Source organism: Aptenodytes patagonicus, chromosome Z (assembly GCF_965638725.1).
Source record: "Aptenodytes patagonicus chromosome Z, bAptPat1.pri.cur, whole genome shotgun sequence".
Taxonomy (NCBI): Eukaryota; Metazoa; Chordata; class Aves; order Sphenisciformes; family Spheniscidae; genus Aptenodytes; species Aptenodytes patagonicus.
In genome coordinates, this window is record NC_134982.1 from 40,269,275 (window position 1) to 40,285,380 (window position 16,106).

General features: G+C 42.6%; 2 protein-coding genes across 7 annotated transcripts in view; one reads left to right on the forward strand and one right to left on the reverse strand.

Annotated features, from left to right (window-relative positions):
- OSTF1 (osteoclast stimulating factor 1) overlaps positions 1 to 2,582 on the reverse strand; it is a 20,228-nt gene extending 17,646 nt beyond the window's left edge. The window contains exon 1 of the mRNA XM_076361807.1: positions 2,457 to 2,582. Coding sequence (XP_076217922.1) covers positions 2,457 to 2,490 — 34 coding nt within the window. The 5' untranslated portion in view covers positions 2,491 to 2,582. The remainder of the gene's footprint in view (positions 1 to 2,456) is intronic.
- Positions 2,343 to 12,277, forward strand: NMRK1 (nicotinamide riboside kinase 1). Of its 6 annotated transcripts, none has more exons than XM_076361814.1 (9): positions 2,343 to 2,407; positions 5,016 to 5,075; positions 5,500 to 5,590; positions 6,260 to 6,308; positions 8,043 to 8,214; positions 8,293 to 8,364; positions 9,419 to 9,525; positions 10,488 to 10,577; positions 10,949 to 12,277. In XM_076361814.1, the coding sequence occupies exons 2-9, from the start codon at positions 5,047 to 5,049 to the stop codon at positions 10,966 to 10,968; spliced, it is 630 nt and encodes a 209-aa protein (XP_076217929.1). In that variant the 5' UTR covers positions 2,343 to 2,407; positions 5,016 to 5,046; the 3' UTR covers positions 10,969 to 12,277. The 6 variants fall into 6 exon arrangements, with proteins under 6 accessions (XP_076217929.1, XP_076217926.1, XP_076217928.1 ...); XM_076361811.1 differs by lacking the exon at positions 2,343 to 2,407 and adding an exon at positions 2,806 to 2,826; XM_076361813.1 differs by lacking the exon at positions 2,343 to 2,407 and adding an exon at positions 2,958 to 3,099.
- Positions 12,278 to 16,106: the final 3,829 nt, after the last annotated feature.

A 16,106-nucleotide genomic window follows, 5' to 3' on the forward strand; every position in this document is an offset into this window, starting at 1 on the left:
ATGTCTTGGTTTCTATTCTATCTGTCTTGAATTGTAACAATTCAGCAGCAAGGCAAGCAGGTTTGCTGTTCCCTGACACAGGTTATAGCACAGTTTATAGACTGAATACCTTATAATAGTCAGTGAAGAAAAATTAACACAGCTTGACCAAATGCACTAAGACATTCCACCAACTGCAGTCTAAAAGCCACCAAAAGAGACAGCATTATGCTGCTGTAGCAACTATTTCACCACATGCAGTTCCTTTATTTATCTGTCTTTAATTAGCACATTTTTAACGTCTATAACTCTGAGGGACTCAATGACAGTACCATAGGCGTAACTGGTATTATAGACAAAACAAAGCCAGACATACAACTACAGAAGTACTTTGGAGTATGCTAGAAGACAGTCCATTCCTGAAAACGCGTTGGAAAAAATTTACAGCCTCCATAAGACTTTCTCTTAAAAAGTTAGGAGTTCGGCAAAATTACTCTCATTACCCTTAATCAGCTCTGAAAGCCACTACCAAGAGAGTCTTATTCTCTTCCTCTTTCTTCTTCAGCCATTTATTTCTACCTATTTCCTTTTGCTGTGTCAAGCACTCATGCGGTAAACCAGCTCAGCAAGTTCATTAGACAAAAATAATCTAACATAAAACGTCAGAGCACCAATCCAGCTTATCATGTCACTAACTGGAATGGAAAGGGGATGGCAGGGGAGTGGAGGGAGTAGGGAACCTGTCCTTTTGATGGCAGTCTGCATTTTATCAGATCAAGCATACCACAAACCTGCACTCCAGCAAACTAGTGAGAGACACCTAGTATTAGACAGAACACGTCTGAGTTAGCCTGATAGCTCCTGCAGATTAGGTAGGGCTGGTAGCCTTTAAATCCTTAAGAATCTTAGGTTAAATTTAACTCAGTTTTCTGATTTGCAGAAAGATTAGTTATCAACTTCACTGGAAAAATCTACTCTTCTTACATATTTGGCTGTTAAGAGCAATACCACACCCTTTCAGAAGCCCACAGATTTCCTCAGTATGGGTTTTCAGTGAGAGTCCACAACAGCAATGCTTCTATTACTGTCTTTTTCATTTCAAGGAAGCTGTTTTGGAAGAGGCTTAGCAAACTGCAGGGCAGAGGAAATTCTTCCAAGGATGAAACTGTACATTCAGAGGGCTTTAACAGATTTTGCTTCTGTGGGTAGGTCGAGACTGATGGTTTAAATGGTCTAAACCCAGTTCGCACTTACTTGACTTCAAATTAAAACCTTGTTTTATAAGCTGTCTAGTTAAAATGCTCAATTAGGTTATGTATTTAATTATTTCTAAAAAAATTGGTATTTCAAATACTATTCTAAGTGCAAAAAATACTGAAATTGAGGGATCGGATAATCATCTTTTGGGAGACACCAACTGGTCTTATCTATTTAATTACATTCATAATGAATTTTTAACTTTAAAGTAAGAATTTAACCTTTCATACTGGGAGATGATATGCAAACATGATAAACAGCAATTGCATTTTCCAGATCAATTCCTCACTTAAAAAACCAAAACCCTAAACCTAACGGCTTAAATTTTGATGGAAGAATGTATGTTTACCTGAAAGATGCCATTTCTTTTCCAAGGTTTAAAACCGTGCAAGTTCCAGTGGTTTTTCAATATATCTTTAGAAAAATCTGTGATTGTTATTAAGTTTTTGAAACTAACTTTACACCAAATTTACCTGAAAAGGGTGCAGGAGCAAAAATTTATGCATTGATGACTAAAAGTGCTAGAAAGGGTGACGTGCACATTTGCACCAGAATGTCAAAGGACACGTTGCACATTTGGCCGTTGGGAGTCCTACATGGGAAAGCAGTGGATGCCATAGAAGAAGAAGAATGTAGCATGGGACCGTACTACAAAATCGCTTTTATCCATCAATATATTGCTAATCCACGCAATCACAGGGCAAACCTCGGAGTATTTCAACGCCTGTTTCTTAACAGGTTAAAAGGTTTCCTGTGTATTTCACCTTCCCCTCGACAGCAGCCGCTGGCTCTGCGCAAGGCCGCGACACGGGGGGCCTGTCCTCGGGCGATGGCTCTGCCCCGGGAGCACTCTCGAACCTTCTCCCGAGCCGGAGCAGGCGCGGGATCCCGCCCAGACACGATGCCTGCGTACCGACGGCAGCTCCACGACCACTTCCAGCGCGGCCGCTGGCGCTAGGGCCGCGGAAGCGGCTGCCTCCGCTGCCGACACCGAGCAAGCGGTGCGGAGGTTAATGGCGGCGGGGCGGGGAAAGGAAGGGGTAGGCGGCCCTGCCCCGCTCCCCCCGGCCGGGCTCCCGGCTCTGACAGTCCCGACCCGACTCCAGAACCGTCCACGTGTCAGCAGGCTGCTTCGCGCCCCGCACCGACTTCGCGCGGCCGAGTGCGGCCGGTGAGGCGGCCGGGGGACGCCAGGTCGGGCCGCCGGGCCCCGCCCTTACCTGGTTTGGCCGGTTTAGGTGGCGGCTTGGACATGGCTGGGGCCGGCCCGAGCGCGGACGGGGAAGCGGCGATCGGCTGCCTGCGAGCGGGCCCGCGGTGTCGGGCGGGGAGGGGCGGGCGGCGGCGCAAGCCCTCGCCGGGCTCCCGGGAGCGGTGCGCGGCGGGCGGCGGCGGGCAGGGGGAGGAAGGAAGGGCGGCGGGAGGAGGAAGGGAGGGGCGGGTGCTATCGGCAGCGCCCCCCAGTGGCGGCCGCAGGCGCTTCCACAGCCCCAGGCGGGACCCGGCCAACCCCCGCGCGCGCCGAGGCTCCGCCTCTCCCCTCCCTGCCCCTCCCCCGCGGGTGCCGCTGCGGGAGGGGCTAGGGGAACGGTAAGCGGCATGCGGAGGCGGCCAATGGGGGCGCGCGGCTGGGGCGGGGCAGCGGCGGGGCGCGTGAAGCGGTGGGGCTCGCGCCCAAGGGGCGGCTGGCGGCGGCGAGGCCCGAGGAGTGCGGGCGGGTACCTGCGGGGCGGCGGGCCGGTACCTGCGGGGCGGCGGGCCGGCCGCGCCGTGGCGTGACCCGGCGGCACCGGTGGGTTGCGAGTTGCCCCGTCCCGGGCGTGTGACAGGAACTTCGTGCCCCGCGGGGGCCGCCCCACCCCGGTAAGCGCGCCTTAGACAGCTCCGTAGCTGGGCGTAAGAGGTGGGGGCTCCGCCTGCGTGGAAGCCCTTCGGCCAGGACGGTTTCTTCTGGGTGCCCTCCCGGTGCCTTTAAGCAGTGGTTAAAGTTAAGTGTTAACCCCAGAGACGCGGACGTGCTGTGAGCTGTTGGGAGAGGCGTGGGGCTCTGCGGCTGTCGGCGCCCGCTCCCCTTGGCCCCTCCGCCAGCCCAGGCGTGTGGGTTTGGCGCCCGGGAGAGACATTCCCTACCCGGGTCTGGTGGTGCCTAGAAGGGAGCATGCTTCGGCTGTTGCCGCGTGCTGGAGCTTTGTTACGCTATGCCGTTAAAAATAGGGTGATAGCAATTCTGTGTTAGGGTTGTAGTGGGTTTATGTTCTGTTTAAAGATGCTAAACCGAGCCCAGGTAGAGTAATTTAGGATTTCTGTGCTGCAGCATTGGTGACAAATTTGCCTTTGCAATTTGTGTTGCACATTACTCTGGAGGGAGGAAGAGCTGGTGGTTTTTTTCAGCCTGGTGTTTTTTGCCTTAAGCTGGGATTAACTTTCATATACTCAGTGATGTAAATTGCAGTCCAAAGCTCAGCATGTGCGTCCAGATGTTATTTAGGTTGTTACATAGCATTTTTGGTGGGACAAAGGCTAATCCTCTGGAACACAAACCTTACTGATGATTTTTAGAAAAGAGCATTGGGTTGTTTTGGTTTTTTTTTTAAGGGACTGAGTATCACCACTTCCTGAGAACAGATCATCTGTTTGCAGTCTTTGAATGGGTAGACAATATCATAAGCATACGATGTATCATTGAACTTGAGATTTATGATACTCTTAGAAAACCCTCACGTCCTAACTTATAAAACGTGCCAGTGCCAACTGCCGTTGCAGCAGCATTGTAGAGCAATGGCTATCATACTGGTGATGACTCTTGGACTAGTCAGTATGTCGTCTTTTTTTTTTTTTTTTTCTTTTTCTAGCAGACCTCTGAAACAGTTGTACTTCCACTCATTGCACCAAATGCAAAAGGATATTATTATTTCAGACTCTGTGTATGTATAAAACTTACTTTAACAGAAATAGCGTGGTTTTACTTTCATACTGATGCCCTGCAACTGTCTTCTTTCTAGTATAGTGCAGATACTTGTTTGTTGGGGAGGGGAGGTGGTGTTACCTCCTCAGTCCTTTCAGGTCTTAGGTGTCGTAGGCCTTACCTCCTTAAGTGTGACCTAGGAGGACAGAGCAGGTGAAAACCAGGGTGTTTGTGTGTGGTTAGTTATTAATTGGTGTGTGCTTTTGGAAAGCAACGTTTGACAAATGTTTAACTGGTTTGACAAACTCTGTGGACTAGTGCTGCTGCCAAGAGAAGCAGCGCCATTACTACCTGTCCTGCTACGCCATACCTTTGCAGGCACGGGTAACTGGGAAAACTGGAGGGAAGTCATTCAGCTGAAAACTAACATTCTTCCCCTCTCTGTTATAACCTTTAATGAAATTTTTAAAACATCTTTCTCCTCAGCACATCACTGGGTTCTTTTTTTAAGGTTTTTGTTTGTTTCACCACCGCAGCTTCTCGTCTTTTTTATACCATTAATGCTTAAGCTAGTGATTGTGCTTTTCTTTAGGGACTTCTGTGGTATTAACATTGATAGAACTGAGTCTCTCAAAGTTCTTCCCAAATGCTTATAATACTGTCTAAGGTAAAACACATTGAAATCTGTGATGTGGCATGTATGTTGCAGCTTTCTTGTTAGCATTAGAGTAAGCAGTTGAGGTTCCGACGGTTGCTTTGCAAAAAGAAAAAAAGGACGGAAAGTAAGTCTTATCTATAATTGGTATTTCTTAATACAATAGCTGCTTTCCATGTTGCTGAATTAAAAGTTTTCACTGGCTACTATCTTTGACAGTGAAAAGGAAGAACTGAAGAGAAAACAAACTATGAAAGTATTGGTTATTGGCCTTGGAGGGTAAGTATTAGCAAATTAAATTTCCTTTACAGCTCAAGACTGGTCTTCCGTTCAGAATGAAGTCATGTCACTTCAATTTATGAATGGATACTTTTTGAAAATAGATTACAAATACAACATGTAATTGCCTCATTTTATGGCATGTAACTCTTAAGAAATTGTTCCTGTCTCTGTTGGAGATCTCCAGTACCACCTCTCTCTAACCTCTTTCTTGGCATTGCTAGATTTACTGTCAGAAAGCTGTTGGAACCTGCCAGAATATTTATAGATGTAGAGAGTATTTAGTGTGAATAAAGTTTTGGGGGTTTTAGATTGTGGCTTTGTGGTTTACCCTAACTATATAAAATGTGTGTGTGAGCTTGTACATATGTTTAAAAGATAGATGTTTGTCTTGATTCAGTTTTTACTATGTTTTCTAACTCAGTGTAACAAATGGGGGGAAAACAACGCTGGCAGAAAAGCTTAAGAAAATGCTTCCCAACTGTGATATAATCTCTCAAGATGACTTCTTTAAGGTAACAGTATTGATGGAAAGACCTGATAGGTAAAAGTAGGCTTAAGTAGATTTTAGTATCATTTCTTCTCTTTTCAGTTCTCCTATTGATAAACTTTTCAAATTGATGCTGCTTAAAATAATGGTAACTTCATGAGAAAGAAAAATAAAATGAGCACTGGGGTGATTGAACTTTTAGTGGCCAAAACCACTGAGTATACTCAGTAAAAAGAAGTTTACTGTCTTCTTTGATACCCTTTAAAATAAGAAACGGGTGTATGTTGGATGCATTTTTCAAGATACTTTGTGCTAATGAAGTTAATGATATTATTGTGTTAACCCTACACCCATACAGTAATAGGTAGTTATTTGTTTCCCGAATCAAAACAGAAAAAAAACTTTTGCATTGACGTCGGAGTTCTTTGTTAAGGAGGGTGAAGCAGTTCTTATTTCTGAAGTAAAGCTCTAATGAACTTGAGAGGTATGATTTGGAGAATTTGTTGTTCTAGATTAAATAAAGTGTTTGTATTGTATTTTAATAGTTGTATACAGCTATTTAATTTTGAAGATAAATTTAATCAATTGGGATACAAAGGTGTATAACCCTTAAGTTTGTAATTGAAGAGTATATATCTGTGAAAGTGGTCATAAAAGCAGCCTTGAAAATATTCAAATTTTTTTTCCCCTTCAGCCAGAGTCTGAAGTAGAAACAGATGAACGTGGATTTAAGCTATATGATGGTCAGTAACTTTGATGCATTGCTTTTGAACAGTGTACTGAAACTGTTGTGCTGAGCCTCAATACTTCTTCCTCTCCACCCCCTGCCCCTCTTCCCTTCTGAACAAGGTAGTAAACAAATGGTTAAGAGCAATCCTTTGCTCAGTTTCTCTCAGCTCACTGAGATAAATAAGAAAACTTGCTAAACTAGTAAATAGCTCAAGCTAGTGCCTGAGCTTTCCTTTTCTCTTTTAAATTTTTTCCTCTCTTTTACAGTTGCATCTGGTGCAGGAGCAAATGGTACTGTTCAGTTGAAAGTCTTGACTTGCAGCACTGGCATAAGCTTAACCTCATCACTTTCTATGTAATGATGGATTTTTTTTTCCACTTTGATAGTGAATTCATGGGATATCACCACTGAGACTCTTTTGTTGTCATATTCCAAATCGGTCAAAACTTGGGTCTGATCCTGACACCTTAATTTCATGTCAGATCTCACATAGAGACCAAATATTTTGAAGCTCATGGTTAATGCTGGCTCAACGTGCCAATTTAGGCTTATAAACTTATAGATCAAGACCCACTTTAGGCCAGTGCTTTGGTTCAGGTCAATTCGAGTTGAGAACAGTTGATTATTGGTATGTATGTTGCACCTTTTTTGTTAGCATTAGAATAAGCAGTTGAGGTTCCGACGGTTGCTTTGCAAAAAGAAAAAAAGGACAGAAAGTAAGTCTTATCTATAATTGGTATTTCTTAATACAATAGCTGCTTTCCATGTTGCTGAATTAAAAGTTTTCACTGGCTACTATCTTTGACAGTGAAAAGGAAGAACTGAAGAGAAAACAAACTATGAAAGTATTGGTTATTGGCCTTGGAGGGTAATTTTGGTAATTTTTTTGGTAAAAAAATACTTTTTGAAATTGAAAAATCAACCAAGTTGATACTTGGTGATCACAAAATGTATTACTCGGGAACATTGGCCAGAACCTTAAATTGTGTCTGAAAACTAACTCTTACCAGCTATGCAGTCTTTGGCTCAACTTCTAGACTTCATGAAACTAGAACGTGAAACTGGAGGAATAAGTTGAACATTCTCATTCAAATATCTGGGTTTAATGCTGCTCTTAAAAGCACCTCAGAAATGCATTTGCTCTTATGTTACCCAAAGGCTGCCATCTCTTTGCCATTCAGTACTTACTCGAAATGTTCTTACATGTCTACAGACAAAAGCAGGTGCTACATCGTGCTGTTTTGTTTTGTATGCCATCCTCCTTTCAATCTAATCCATCCATCCCCACCCTCCAAATATCTGAAACCTAGTAAAAACCCAAAGCAAAAATTTTTGAGCGATCCCTCCCTTCAACTGTATCAGTGGCAATTGACAGAAAGGTGGAGGTCTCAGGGTGAGTAAGTTTTTACAAGTTTCGTGGAATAGAACAGTCCCTGCAGTTTCTATTGTCAAGGGAAAGGCTGTGAAGTGAGTTTGCACGTTTTTTCGTGCCACAGAGTTCAGAGAGACCACACTCACCAGAAATACCCCAATCCTGGGGAAAGCTTTAGTTTCAGTTTATCATCAGTTGCAAACATGGAACTACTTATATGTGTGAGAAAATTCTTAGGGTAATCCCATTCCCTTTCATTTAGACTTGTATGTAGATTATTTGATTCTTACAGATTAACCTAGGGGTACTTAAGGGTTCTTTATTTTTTTTTATTCTCTGTTTTTAAGGGGTGCCTAACTTTCTGTTTTCATCTAGTACTTGATGCCCTCTATATGGATGAAATGGTGAAAAGTATTCGCAATTGGATTAAAAGCCCGGCAAGCTCAGGTGTTGTGACAGAAGAGCTGCAGAATACATGTGATAATCTGAAAAATACAGATGATGTTTATATTTTGATTGTTGAAGGCTTTCTGCTGTACAATTATGAGTAAGCAGCAATATGTAAGCTGGTATATTAAAAGCTGCCCTAAAAAGGAAGAGGGAACTAAATATATTATTATTTTAGGCCGCTTAATGAACTATGGAATAGAAGATACTTTCTGACCCTTCCTTATGAAGAGTGCAAAAGGAGAAGGAGGTAAGATTATTCAGTTATTGCTCACAGAGGGTCACTGTACCCCCAAACCTGGAGTGGTTCTTTTATACTAACTTTTCTTCAGTGCTTGCCAAATGTAAGCTATTAATATCATCTGTCCTCTGTGACTCCCAGGGAAGACTGTGTGGGTGTTTAACCAACGTTAACAAAAGCATGCAGAGATGTGTGGGTTTGGGGCTTGAGGGGGGACATGACACTTGCATTTTAGAACACAGGGATATTAAAATGTTAAATGTTTTACAAACACTGGAAAGAGAATTTGTTGTCCAGATAAATTATTTAGATTACTGACTGCATATTGGAGTTAAACCATGTTTAAAATGAGAAACAGTTAAAAAAATACTAAGCAGTCTTATCCTTGGTTGGATACAGCTACGTGATGATTATTGTTAAAGGAACAATGTTCATGTGTGGTTTTAGTGTATGCTTCGTTTAGGCTGTGCATTAGTTGTACCATATATCTGATTGAGATTATTGAGCCAGTGTCTGACTTGCCTCCAAATTTGGAGCAATACTGTGTGCTGGGAGCAATACATGTGCACGAAGTCAGAATCGGCTGGCTGAGTGAAGAAATCCTCTATTCAGCTGGTTTTCGTTGATTCCACTTTCTTGGTTTCTCACTAGACTCACCTTTAAAGGACTTCAGTGTCCAGGCTGAAAGTGACTAGACAAAACCGCTAGTCATTTAAAACTTGAGAAATCTGTATAACCAATAAAAAAAGAAAAAAAGTAATTTGTTTTGATAACACTTTCAATACAGCTTAATTTATATGTAATACCTTGTTCAATTAAAAAAAAAAATCCTTTTACCTCTTCTTAAATGTAATTTGATTGGCAGAAATAGGTAAGTTAGCAAGAATTCGTATCACAGATAATATTAAAACAAAGGAGCCTCCTTTGCTCAAACAGTTATGCAGCCTGCCAGCCTATATAGGGTATAACATATCCTATTTTGGATAGATGCTCTTATTAAACCAGCTGACACTAGGGTAAAAATGTAAAGCTTGCATGGGAAAGCAAATATATTTTTGTGTAGCACCAGAGTCTACCAGCCAGCAGATACACCGGGGTACTTCGATGGACACGTGTGGCCTATGTATCTGAAATATAAAAATGAATTGGAAGAGAATGCAATTAACGTTGGTATGGTATCCTTAATTTTAAACTTATAAAATGCTCAGGTGTGGCACTTGTGCAGTTTTTGTTGGGTTACAGTTTTTTTTGACATTTGAAGAACAAATATTTTTGTGGCACTTGGGCAGTAGGTTTGGACCTTTTGTTGGTTTACTTTTCAAGTCTATAGGGTTTTGAGTTTTGGGGTTTTTTACTAATGAAAATGATGAAGTTAAAAATAGAAATGTTCTGATCACTAATAGAGTCCATTTAACAAGCTAGTTTGTGTGTGCATGTGTGCATACATGCGTATGGCTAAATAGGAAGATTCTCAGACAATAGCTGATGCACTGGCATCAAGAGAATTAAAATCCTGGTTGAAGTCCTCTAATAAGCTGAAGATACTTCCTAGGTGTGTTTTGTACACCCACTCTTGCATGAGAAGTGTCAAAGCCAAGTCAGCTGATGGGGTGCTGCCATGAGCTTGTGTGAAGTTCACACTTGTACAGCTCTTGGACTGCCTACTTCTGGAGTGGGGGCCAGAGGAAAGAGAAGTCAGGTGGCTGCTTCATCAGCATGAAGACAAGGGCACCACTTCTTGCTGTGCAGTGAGGATGGGAACTGCAGTGCCCTTCCTTGACTTGCTCAAACCCTGAAGCTGAGGAAGAACCTGAGGTCTTCCACAGCATAGAAACCTTTCTCCTGAATTATTCCATTGCTTTACCGTCCTAATGTTATTACCACTACCCTTATGGAGACTTTTATACCACAAAAATTTTTAAATTAATTCTTAACTAGAATACTTTTCCATTATGTTATTTTTTTAACATGTAAAATCAATTTGGGAAAGAAGAAAAGGGGGGGTGCTGTTCTTGCTTTTTATTTTTTCATCTCTTCTTATTGCACCCGTAGGAATACTGAAAACTTTGCCAATTGCTATTACAGATAACTGGCAGAGAACTCATGAAAACATTTTCTTTTGTCTGTCTTAGTTTATTTGGATGGAACAAAATCCCAAGAAGAGCTTTTACCCTGTGTGTACAGTGATATAATACAGGAATTAAAAAAGCTGGGGGAAAGAAGTAAGTAATTTTACTGGAAATTGAATCTGCTTATCCCATTCCAAGTTAACAAGAAGATAATAATTTTATATGAAAATACTGCAAAGATTATGTAGATCTGTATCTCTCCATATATATGTGTTACAGTCCTTGTACATCTCTGCCCATTACTCTAAGTCATCATAAGCTACAACTTTAAGTTCCTTGAAATTGGATGAAATAATAGGTGGATCTACTGTTATCTAATGATAAAATAATTAAAAAGTGAACAGAAGGAATATGGGGTAAAGCATCAATGAAAGCAGACATGGTGGTGGTATTAGTTTCTAATATACAATGATGTCATGTGCAGACAGAAAAATTACAGGTTAAATGTGTACTTTTTAATTTAGATCAGCAGGTCACAGCATGATAATGTAGAAAGCCTGGGTTCCATTTGTTACGAATTGAAAACCCCAAGACTGTCATACTTGGCAAGCCAACCAGCTGAGCAGATGTTACGTATACGTCCATAATACTAGTTCGTACAACACAAGTGGATTTGTAGCGACTATTAACTCTGTAAGCCTCATATATTGTTGAGTAGTATCAACAATGTGTTGCTCTTTAGAATTTCTTCAATCAGTCATGGTTTGGCTGATCTGTAAATCTGATTGAATGCGTACATTTTAAAGAATATAAACCTATTTTTGTGTACAAAACTAAACTATAAAGATGCAGTTCTGTTGGATTAATAAGCATATTTGAATATGGATGAATGCAATTTGAAATGTTCATATAGGAATGACAGTGATTACCTCTATTTTTATTAGCTTCTAATCACTGGTAAACATAGCTAGTTCCTCTAGCTAACCATCTGCTGTGGCAATAGTAAGTTTAAGATTATATAAGCTGTTACACTGCTTAGTCAGTAACTGAAGCTGTTACTGAACACTTCATAACTGAACTTACTTAGACTTGCTAAATACCTCTGTGGTGTTTGTCAAGTGATTTGTATGTTGTGTATTGTTTGGAGCAGTTGGGAATGAATATTTAAAAAAACCCAAACAAACCTGAAGAGAAGTCAGATTGTTGGAAAAATATGGGGGAATAAGATGTCGGAGAGAATGCAGATGCATTGCTAACAAGATTAAGTACATGTGTTGTGCAAAGATCGATTATCGGGATAGCATAGGCTACTAGACAATAAAAGCATGCTTCCGGGAGGAGGAAGGAAGAAATAATTCTTGTTAATTTTCATAGCTCAGGTTGAGATTATACTAATTAAAGAGTTCAGAAAGCAGGTATGCTAAATCTATGTTAAAACTTTGTTACAGGATTTCTGTGTATATATATTTAGATAAACTAGGAAACTGGGAAGTTGAATTGTCTTTGGTTGCTGAATAAGTAATGTATTAACTCTTACATCTTCTACACAGTCTCTTACATTTTTATCAGCCAGAATAAAAATCAAACTACAGACATGAAAAGCAAAGGATGGACTATATTACTTACTATGTGTGAGCTGAACTGATCATGGTGATTGAAATGTAATGCTTTACTGTTAACAGTGTTAAGAGTCCTAAACCTGTATATAAGAAATGGGTCTTAAACAGATTAGAGACGTGTAAAGCTGTGTTTAAGACAAAGTAATTCCAAGTACTATTTTGTATTATTATTTTGCAGTAAAAATACTTCAAGTTGCATTTGCTCAAATGCAGTGATGGACTGTCTGACTTTAAGGTGTGTTTTTGTTTTTATTTCCTTTTGGAAGTGGTGCAACTGTAACAGATTAGCTAATACTTGGATGGTTGTGGTGGGTTGAGCTTAGCTAGCCCACCAAGCCACTCTATCGCTGCCCCTCCTCAACTGGACAGGGGAAGAAAATACGATGAAGGGCTCGTGGGTTGAGATGAGAACAGGGAGATCACTCAGCAGTTACCATCATGGATAGAACAGACTCAACTCGGAGAAATTAATTTAATTTATTGCCAATTAACACCAGAGCAGGATAATGAGAAATAAGAACAAATTTTAAACCACCTTTCCCCCTGCCCCCTTCTTCCTGGGCTCAACTTCACTCTTGGCTTCTCTACCTCTTGCCCCCAAGCGGTGCAGGGGGGTGGGGAATGGGGGTTGCAGTCAGTTCATCACACATTGTCTCTGCTGCTCCTTCCTCCTCACACTCTTCCCCTGCTCCAGCATGGGGTCCCTCCCACAGGAGACAGTCTTCCACAAACTTCTCCAATGTGGGTCCTTCCCACGGGCTGCAGTACTTCACAAACTGCTCCAGCGTGTGTCCTTTCCACGGGGTGCAGTCCTTCAGGAAGAGACTGCTCCAGCATGGGTCCCCCACAGGGTCACAAGTCCTGCCAGCAACCCTGCTCCAGCGTGGGCTGCTCTCTCCACAGGTCCACAGGTCCTGCCAGGACACTGCTCCTGCAGGGGCTCTCCTTGGGGTCACAGCCTCCTTCAGGGCACATCATGCCAGAGCAGGTGGAGGTCCTCCATGGCTGCAGGTGGGTATCTGCTCTGCCATGGACCTCCATGGACAGCAGGGGGACAGCCTGCCTCACCATGTGTAAGGCATGAGAAGACTTTGTTACAGTAACCCAGGACAGTTTGCCTCCCCCATCTGACAATGTAGAGCCACAAGCACGTTTTATCTTGTTACGGTAACCTGGGGTAGTTCACTCCCCCTGCAGCTGCACATAACCCTGCATGGGCACCAATGTGATGGCCAGCTGCAGATACTGGAGTTTGGACAGCAGCACCTGTGTGATATCAGCAAGTTTGCTAATGAGCAAAACAGGACAGTTTATATACATGATATGTTAATCAGCACAAGTTTTATTATCCACCCCTGCAGTGCTTTCCCTTGAGCTTCACTCCCGAGCAAGGCTCCACTGTGTTGGGTCCCCATTTGATTAGCGTTGGTGTCCCGGGGCTCCCACCACGGTAATGCTACGCTTTCCATAAAGCCAAACCTTTCACTTGCTGAGTGCTGTGCCTCATCCCTAAGGGATCCACACCTGCTTTTCACTTGTAACACCATGGTCTTCACCAGGGGCTGCAGGGGAATCTCTGCTCCAGTGCCTGGAGCACCTCCTCCCCCCCTCCTTCTTCACTAACCTTGGTGTCTGCAGGGCTGCTTCACGTATTCTCACTCCTCTTCTCCAGCTGCTGTTGCACAGCAGTTTTTTCCCCTTAAATACATTATCACAGAGGCTCTACCACTGTAGCTGATGGGCTCAGCCTTGGCCAATGGCAGGTCCATCTTAGAGCCGGCTGGAACCAGCTCCGTCCAACGTGGGGGAAGTGTATGGTATCTTCTCACAGAAGCCACCCCGTAGCGCACCCCCCGACTGCCAAAACCTTGCTATGTAAACCCAATACAATGGTGAAAGGAAGAAATTTTTTGTTGCTGCCTTTCCCATCCCTGCATGGAACTTGTAGGGTTATGGTGTCCCTTCGGTAAACTTGAAGTATTTTCTTAGATGGAGAAATGCATGAGTACAACTTCAAATGGTATGTTGGTTCCAGAGGAACATAAGGGATTCTTTTATGAATTAAGGACAGGAAATGAAGGGTTAAGACTTAATGGGCTCCTCTCATGAGGAGGAAGAATTTCAGTATTGGCAGTCCCTGGGTGATGTTATTCAGCAAGCTTAGCCATGATTCAGAGGAGGGAATGAACAATGAAATCACCCAAGTTTGCAGATGATACCGAGCTTTCTCAAGTAGCCCAACATTGGTCCAGTGGCAAGGAGCTCAGTTTTGTGAGATCCTTCCGTGGGCAGAAGGGGTAGATGAGCTCCAGTATAGTTTTACGCACTTGTGGTGTAAACCATTCATCCAAACATACATGGTACTGAACTTTTAGTTCAGCAACTTGTAGTTACAACTCGGGGCAGAGATCTTTGACAGTTCTTCTAAAACCATCACCACAGTGTGGAGCTGCATCAAAATATTAGGTAGGCATCCTATGGAACGGTATTGTGAACAAGACAGGTGGTGCTACTTTGGTCCTATGTATAACCAGTGGACCCACATTTTCAGTATTGGGCAGTTCCAGTTTCTACATCTGGAGGGAGTCCATAGTGGAGTTAAAAGAAGAGCAACTAATGTGATCAATGGAATGGAGCAGCCGCTTTGTGAGGAGAAACTAAAAATGCTGGGACTCTTCATTCTGGAGAGGAGAAGACAGGGGAAGAAAGGTCAAGGTTTACAAAATCTTGAAAGTTGTGAGCCAAGTGGATGCAGAACTAGTATTCACCAAATTGTACAAATACTAGTTTAGGGGGCACTCCTCCTTCGCTTAAAACAGATTGACCAATTATATTAAGGTGATATTTCACATAGATGAAGGTGGTATTTCACACAGCAGATAGTGAGCTTCTGAGGTATATTGCCATAGGAGGCAGACAGTACCAGCAGGTTCAAAAGGGATTGGGAAGATTCATTGACACCATGGCCATAACAAGTAGTAAAAGAAGCAGGCACGGCTATACCACGGATGGCCTGTAGAAACTGGCCAGGCTCACCTGTGGTGCCTAAATTGCATGTCTTCTCGCCAGTTGCTACAGCAACTCACCTTAGTGGGAAAAGACAATAACCTCTTCTGAGTCTCTTTGGGAGGTAAAGTATTTCAGGTGCCTTTATAAAAGCTTACAGAATTCCCCTGCAACGTTGGTACGTTGGTAGAATGCTTTTGCTTTGAAGGAGGTACAGCCCCTGACAGGAAAAATCTAGTTTGCCCCTGGCAGGTGCCTTTTGACTGCCAGGGCTGTGCTAGCTGTAAAGTGGTCGGGGAGAGCTGCAGGACAGGAGCCTGTGGTTCTTTTTGTGAAGAAAGGATGCTTTTTTGGAAGTGGTGTCACATTCTGCTGGCTGCAATTTCAGGCTGTCGTAGCCGAAGGAATCCTTGCCAAGTGTCTTGCGTATGTTTAGAAACATGGTGATGATAGAAGTGGTGTTGTTCTACAGAAGGCTAATGGGCTAATGGATAATATATAAGAAGCACAGAAATGCAACTACAGGATTAGCTACACGTCAAGAAGGTGATTTCTTAGTCTTCATGATGTCAAAATAATGGAAAGAACATGACAATGTAGTAGTCATGAACACTGATGTAGTAGGAACAAACTTTACCTCACAGAGCTATTGCTCCCTCTCTAACCTTCAAAGTTAAGTCTAAAAGCTGAATTTCTGTTTATGCTGTGTATCATTGATTCAGATGTTGGTTTTGTCACATACATGGTGTTTCTTACTTTAGGAAACCACTGAATGTGCCCTTGGGAACAATGATTCTTTTGTCCATCCAACTGGGAATAATGTCTGTGCTTTCTCTCTAGCACTGCCACTGAACACCTTTATAGTCAAAACTGTCCAGTCAGTTAATGTAGCTGCAAGAGAGTAAGAGTAGTGTGAGCGTGAAGAAAACTGGAAAAAATTAAGAGTAAAACGAGAGTGTTTCTGTTAGGAGGCTGATGTTCCTATTTCCAGAGAGAGAAGGTTGGTGTGCCAAAAAACGTCTCTCTCCTGTCCCGTTATGTGGTTTATTAAAAGACT